The sequence below is a fragment of the Phaethon lepturus genome, unplaced genomic scaffold (assembly GCF_000687285.1).
Source record: "Phaethon lepturus isolate BGI_N335 unplaced genomic scaffold, ASM68728v1 scaffold26332, whole genome shotgun sequence".
Lineage (NCBI taxonomy): Eukaryota > Metazoa > Chordata > Aves > Phaethontiformes > Phaethontidae > Phaethon > Phaethon lepturus.
Genome location: NW_010521673.1, coordinates 14,617 through 22,463, shown reverse-complemented (window position 1 = coordinate 22,463; position 7,847 = coordinate 14,617). Strand labels below are relative to the sequence as shown.

The 7,847-nt window shown below is 40.0% G+C and overlaps 1 protein-coding gene across 2 annotated transcripts in view; it reads right to left on the bottom strand.

Moving 5' to 3' along the window:
• Positions 1 to 7,847, bottom strand: part of LOC104616552 (transketolase-like) — a 20,369-nt gene that overhangs the window by 2,688 nt on the left and 9,834 nt on the right. For both annotated transcript variants that reach the window (XM_010281597.1, XM_010281598.1), the window contains 4 exons: positions 4,678 to 4,808; positions 3,230 to 3,313; positions 2,961 to 3,054; positions 1,159 to 1,281 (listed from right to left, as the gene is read on the bottom strand). In XM_010281597.1, coding sequence (XP_010279899.1) covers positions 1,159 to 1,281; positions 2,961 to 3,054; positions 3,230 to 3,313; positions 4,678 to 4,808 — 432 coding nt within the window. The remainder of the gene's footprint in view (positions 1 to 1,158; positions 1,282 to 2,960; positions 3,055 to 3,229; positions 3,314 to 4,677; positions 4,809 to 7,847) is intronic.

Genomic DNA, 7,847 nt, shown 5'->3' with positions numbered 1-7,847 from the left:
GTCTGGAGAAGAGGAGGCTGAGGGGAGACCTTATTGCTCTCTACAACTACCTGAAAGGAGGTTGCAGCAAGGTGGGTGTTGGTCTCTTCTCCCAAGTAACAAGTGATAGGACAAGAGGAGATGGCCTCAAGTTGCACCAGGGGAGGTTTAGATTGGGTATTAGGAAAAAATTTCTTCACCAAAAGCTTTATCAGGCATTGAAACAGGCTGCCCAGGGAAGTGGCTGAATCACCATCCCTGGAGGTATTTAACAGGCGTGTAGATGTGGCGCTTAGGGACATGGTTTAGTGGTGGACTTGGCAGTGCTAAATTAATGGTTGGTCTTGATGATCTTTAGGGTCTTTTCCAGCCTAAATCAGATGACTCTAAAGAAAATCCTGGTACAGAAGCTGGGGGAGTCTTACAGAGACTACTCTGCTTCTCCCAAGAAGCATTTTATCTTAGGATTTACTTGAGAATCATCTTAGGAATTCCTTCTTGCACGCATCATGCACTTTTTACCATACCTTAAGAATACTACCATATACCAGCAGCAGATTCTGAAAATGGCCTGTAAGCAGGTGAAATGAAAGAACAAAAAAAAGAGAGTCCAGTGAGGATGTAAAGTGCTCTGACTCTTCAGTGGCCCTGATCTGTTCTTTTACAGTAGTGGAGAAGAGAGAGGAATCTATCCCAGAGTGACTGAGGAAACTGCCAAAGCCATCCAGTTTCAAGCAACCTGGAATCAAGCTTTTGAACACTGGGAAAATTTAAGAAACCTGCACAGCAGTGGTCTCTCTTGCAATTTAACTACAGAGCAGCTGCTGTAAAGTCATTCTGAGAACATTCTGTGCAGAATCACTGCACCGCAGCCGGAATTTACAATTTCACTGGGCACAAATGAATCAAGACTTCCCTTGGACCAAGCATACAGAAGGGCACATAAGGCCAAGTCAATCAGAAAGGCAGCCCTGATTAACCCATTGTATCTTAGGAAACTTTCAACCCTCAGTGTCATCTTATAGTCGTAACAGCAATGAGAAAGGCTAAAACCTCTCTTTTGCTTTAACTTAACAACAGCATCAAGTTCCATAATTCTCTCTCAGGTCAGGAGAAGCTGTGAGCTTCCAGCCCCTGGGGAACAACTGTGTGGGATGTGATCTCCTTGACCCAGCTCACCTTCATGATAATGGTCCTCAACAGTGATGATTCTGCCCTTGGTCACTCTTGCATTGTCAAGTATTGTCTTCTTATCCAGGGGCTTTATAGTGAAGGGATCAATCACACGGATGAAGATTTTTTCTGCAGAAATAGAACGAAATGATTTGCAACATGAATTTGGAGAAGGCAAGACAATAGAAGTGGTACAGGCAGTCCCTGCGATCTTTCAGAGCCATTATGAGAACTCTCTACACTCTTATGGCTTGTCTACCACAGAACCCAACCAACCCTAAATTTTGTATGTATTCTTTTTTCACACACCTTGTGAGATAGGCCCATCCATTCAACAGACAAAACCCTTGAGGCAGAAGAGCGTTGGATAAGTGACTCGAGGTCACTAGGAGTGCCCATCAGCAAAACAGTCATCTAACTGGCCTCCCCACAGGTAAAAGCAGAACCTAGTGACCAGGAAATCCTTCTTATTCAGACTGTCACTCACATTTTTCTTCCCAGACATTTATTTTACCTTTAACTTTTATTGTCAAGCCAAGCACAATTTCCTCCTGCTTCTTCGGTCTGTAGTCATTCTGAATTCTTTGTTGCAGGCTGCCCACCTATCAGCTATGCCTGTTTGAACCACCCCAGCCCTGACTCTGGCACCCTTAAAGTTGGCATCAAAACCAGAATTTGTGCTGTCATCGCAAGGCAGGCCCTGACTGCTTGTTAAAGCTATGTACAAATGGTGATTGTTTATAAAGAATAGCAAATTACATGAGGTTTTGTCTGATCTTGGCTAGCTGAACAGTGAGTCAACTCTTACCATACATAAAGAAGCTCTATGTTATGTCAACAGTTTTGTGAAGGCTCTTTAGTGGCCAATGTATTTTAGGTATTAGACACTGCCTCTGCACTAAGCGATTATCTCTCCGTAGCTGGTTATTCACACTTCAGGATTAGCAGAGCATCGCAAAGCATGGCTGATGCAGAAAAATAACAATAATACAACTGAGAATACAACTTTCAAAATATCCTAAGCCTGATAGCTCAAGGTCAGGACAAAATATCTGGCCACCTAGATACAGCATACAAAGCTACCCATAAGCCACAGGCAGCATTAATTGTATTATCTCTTACTATTTGTAATCTCTTCCTGGGTGTAGGCTACTGACTCACAGATGGATTTTTGATGGTTTCTTTCTCTTCTGATTTCATTGAAAGACTTTTATCTTCGCTGTGAGATGTCAGTGCATTGCAGCACTATCACAGAATCATTGCCTCCCATGCTAGTTAAAAGTTGATACAATCATTAAAAAAAAAAAGTTAGCAGTGAACTGTATCTACACAAAGGCACCGCGTATCAACGGCATTGTGTAAGAGCACACAGGGTTGCTGTGGCTCAGCTGACAAGCTGTATTTTGTTCACTGGCCCCAGCCTGACTGCATTCTATTCTGTTGGTACCCTGGCCCCCCCAGACAATATGCCAGGGCAGGATCGCTCCTGCTTCTTAGACACTTCCTCTAAGATTCTGCCTGCAGGGCACTTTCAGACAGATTAGCAATTCTAAGGAGACTTTGATCTGATCAGTTTGGCAATTTTCATGGCCACTAATGCTGCTAAGCTAACTAAAACCTACTCAATTAGGCAAGATTGGCAGATATATACTATGTTGCACTGTATCAGCTTAACAGGTGACCAGCTGTCTGTAACATTTTAATTAATGTTTACCATTACAAAGGGTGAGCAGTTAAGCTGAGTGGTATTGATTTCTTTGCTGTGTTAAATGACAAAAAAGGAAAAAAATCCACCATAATTTGATCACCTTTTCTTAGCTGCTCTGCTGCAGCCAGAGCCTCATGCAGAGTGACTCCTGCTCCGATCACAGTCACTTGGTCATCTTTACTCTTCAGAACCACCTGCAAGAAAACGTTTCCATGTATTTTTAACAATCTTATTGATATTTCTAATATTTCTGGAGATTTTATTAAAAAGATCAAATCTTTGGCACTGGAATGTTTTAGACGGAAAGGGGCTTTTACAGGAGGAACTTTGCATATTTTTTACGATTCTATTTATCTGGGCAATATTTACCTTTGCCTGTCCGATATGGAAGTCCTCATTGTTGTTGTAAATGACAGGATTTTCAGGACGACTAGTTCTTATGAAACAAATGCCCTGTTGCCAAAGTAAACATGTTACAGATTACAAAACCAGAAAGGTGTTGACATTCCAGTTTGTAAGTCCTATAAAAAAATACAGCAAACCGACTTTTTCCTATTTGTTTGGTTTTCACCTTTCTGTGTTACCTCTGGTTCTAATGAGCAACTTTTTCTTTCCACCACCCCTGTCCTTTCACTTCCTATTAGTCCTTTTTCCATAGCTGGTTGTTTCAGATGTTACAATACAGTTAACCTCTTCTTATTAGAGCATGCTGATAACTTACAATTTTCTTTCTGATTCCAAGATCTTTATTTCTCTTTTGTTTTCTCGTGGAAATGGAGAATCCTACTTCAGTTAATTAGAACCTTAGAACTTTGCCATGCATGTGCAAATTTTACTCTAGCGACTTTAAAGCAAAAGAAGAAATGCTCAGCTGAAAGCAGGGAAAAACGCTTTCCATCAGTTCATGTTCATATGCCCTTCCAAAAGAAGAAACAAACCAGTACTTAAATCTACTCTCTCCCTCACACTATCTTACATTCCTTTCCCTTCCCCCCCAATCTTTTTTTCACAAATCACTCGTCACATTTGTTACATACCAAATTTCCACACTCTTTCACTTAAAAGCTGTACTAGCTACATTGACCTGTTTCAGATTATTTGCTCCTTACTCACAGTAAATCCCTATGATAGCCAAAAAAGTACCAATCAAGGAGATTATATGACCCAATGCTACCAATGACGTTTGACCATTCCTATGTCAAATTAGCTGAGGGTAAGAGAAATCAGAAACTGTCACAGCCACATGGGAAGTCTTAGTAGTCTTCAGCCACAGCCAATTTGACTGCAATCCATCACTGGCAACAGAGGAGCAAAAGATGACCAGTGAGACTGTCAACTAGTATAAGCACCACCCCCCAGTACCCCCAGACAACGCAGACTGTCTTAGACCACTAGAGGACCTGACTCCTGAGCTTTCACATACAGGCACTCGATGATTTGATCTTTCCACATGCAGCTTCAATTTCGATCCCAGAGATATCATACTAGGAGTGTACTTTCAGTAAGTTTGCTAAAGACCGAGAGAGTCACACTTGCCCTTATTTCTGAGACAATTTAGACCCAAAAATGCAATAGCTGTGTAATCATTTACATCTCCCCAAATCTGGCCCACAGCATTCCCAGACTTGTTCATTCTGCACTAGCCTGGACAAAATGTCTGCAACCTTTCCATGCAAAGAAAACATCCCACTGCCACGCTGGAGCCTTTGAAGGAATTTATGTGGGTAGAGACATGCAAGCAACATGCCAGAAGCAACAAAAGTAGTAAAAAAAAAAAAAAAAATTATTCCCTGGCTCAGAAATACAGTGATGCAAACCTTGGTGTTGGCAGCTATTTCCACTGCTTTTTCAGTGGCTACAGCATCACTAGGATAAAACACAGTGGCATTGGGAACAGCCCGGAACATGCACAGATCTTCCAGTCCCATCTGAGATGGCCCATCCTCACCTAAAAGAGTTAAACCAGGGTTACAAAAGAGTAAGTGCACATTTTTTACACTCAATATAGCAGTGAGGTTCAATGTAAAACAGGGGGAAAAAAAAGTATAAAATCAGGCACACACAGGACATGCAAGTCTACCTGCTTCAGAAAAGAATCATCTTCTCCTTAAACTTGGAACCATCTAAACAGTAAATAAAGATAGAAAGAGACTAAAAAGAAAGAGAACTGCGGTTAAAAAGAAAAAATAGAATATAAAATGTAACAATAGAACAACACAAAAGGAAGACAACCAAAGTAGGAAGGGTACAGATTCAGAAAGAGGGTCACAAGATATCCGACCATCTTCAGATTTACATGTACTGAGGCTGCACAAGCAAAACCTGTACTTGTCAATAGTGTTCCTCTAGATTTAAACTGCTGGAAATGTGAAAGGAGAATTGCATGTGTTCCATCAGAAATGGAGAGTGCACTTGCTACAACTATTCTCAAATTCTTAGGCTCACTTCAAGATTAAATGAAGGGTATGTATTTTTCAATACTATAAAAAGTCTTTTAAAGAGCAATAGGGCATCGGTATTGTTAATTTAACAACTCAAGCGCCTTATGGCATGAATTGCAGATCTATAAAAAGAATCGTTAGCCAGAACATGTGCTGGATGTCATGATTTTCCATAAAGAAACAACCACCACAACACCCCGTGCCCTCCATGACCTTACGTAACGGTGCTGTGGGAATGGCACTGTTCCAAACTAACCATGCAAAGAGTTCTGAACCCAGTCATGTCACAGCCTGCAGAGCCGAAGCAGGGCAATAAGCCTTCCCACATGCACCCACTACCTGTTACTCAAGAAGGACAAGTTCACAAGGAAGGAGGAGAGTATTTTCATAAGAGCAGCACAAACCTCTGTAGAACTTTAAACATGTTAAAGAAATCAATCACTGAACTCTGCCACTATACTCTATTAATAAAGCAAGCATGAACTAGGAAAAAAAGAGCATCTCGGCTTTCAGTCGTGACATGAAAAAAATCCTGAACGTCACAGTTTCTAAGTCTGTATGCACTCTGACTGAATGAACGGGATCTCAGTGGGTGCTGTCCTTTCCTAAAATGCACCCTGCGCAATGTATACATAGAAGAAAAGTGAAATTATTAAGAACAAACTTAACAAGTACCTGAATCAGAATCTTACCCAAGGTAAAGAGAGTACTCATGCTTGTCCTACTTTTGCTAACATGGTACCAGTAGTACCAGCATTCACAGTTCATACTAGTAATTTACAGACTAGCGCTAAATTGAGTTTGGCCCAACTGCATCTTTATGAAAATCCTGATTTCCATGGTTTTAGAGTAAGTCAGATCAAAAGAGAGTAATTTTCAATTACATCTGCAAAACTTACGTTTATAGCTTGATAAAAAAATGGGAGTGCTTAGTAAGAACAATATCAAATGTCTAGGATACAGAACCGGTTGTCTAAACAACTGATACTTATTTCAATTTTTGAACCATGTACACTATGATTTTTTTACCCTTACATGTTCAGTTTGGAAAATACAGATTTTCCATTATTCTCTTATGGTGTTAAAAACATATTTAATGTTTCATTAGATGTTTTGGTCCATCAGCAACTATTGGTCTAGGAACGAACTTAGTAAAGTTCAGAAGGTCATTGTGATAGTTATTTCTCATACATTTAATGGGTCCAAATTTCAATGCAGCAGAAGCCCAGGTCTACGTAGAACCGCATACATAAAACTTCAATTTTCACCACAGATCCAGTTAGGATTCCGAATTTCGTGCAGGCCCAAAATCCTAAGAGGAAGTACACTTAATTCATACCCTTCCATTTAAAATTGAAAATTCTCTGAATTATATTATTCTACAACTCAGTTGCAGAATGTTGGGTTCAATTTCTTCTTTGAAAATCAGAGTTGAGGCCTGAATCACATTTGTAATTCAAACAACTTATAAATCTAAGTATGCACTTCACAATCACAGCTCCCAGCAGAACACTTCAAGTGCTGAAAACTGAAATTTGGTAGTGTTGTTCTAGGAGAAAATTCAGGTAACCCAAAGGAGTTTATCTTCTTAAATGAGCAAAGACCAAAGCTAATTGGCTTTTGCACCAACACCCTTTGCTGCTTGCTAAAAGACTTAAACTGGATTGAACTAGGCTATGATGAGGTGGGAGGAATGATTTTAAAAAGAGGCTTGTAATAGAATCCCTCCCTTAATGACATATACAAGCCATAATCTGATATACTCTACTTACAGTCTCCACTACTAAAGCATCTTTAAATCTTTACCAATATTACAGGTCAAACAAACTATTTTGCTTTAAACAAAAAACCCAACCCTTCTCCAAACCATACTGCTAGCCAAAATTACTAAGTCAACTGAAAAACTGATGTATGCAGAGAGCCTTAATTTACCACCTCTGTCAGCTCTCCCTCTCTTTTCCTCTAGAAATACCTAGTAGTTTTTCAAGCATGAATGTCTGCTGGCATCTTCCTTCTTGGTATGCAAGTTTGCTCCTGTTTTCATGGGTGATGTCTATGCATTTCATTAAAAAAAACCCAAAACTCCCTTCCTCCCTCAAACCAAAATCAAACCCCAATATGATCTGACATGTACCAAACAGTTATGATGGGAAGCAAAGACCAGAGAAGGTACTGCCAATTTCCTGAATTATGTAACAGCTTCACAGTTCCTGTTTCATTAGTACTCTGAAGTTTTGGGTTTTTTTCATCAACACATTAACTGCTCCAGTAGTAAGAAACACTGAGATAAGTTGAAGCAGTTATTTCAAATTGGCAATCTTCAAAGGCATAAGACAACAAAAATATTTGTCTCTTGTAAAGTGTTTTTGAGATTGGTAGACAAGAGCATCTGTGCAAGAATAAGTATCATTAGTTTCTCATTTTAGGGACTGGGAAACAAAGGTACAGTAAGCACACGACTGTTCTCATCACAAAAGATGTCAACTGCAAGGATGGAAAGGAACCTAAGCTCCTCACTTTCAATCCAATCCCTTTATATCACTCTA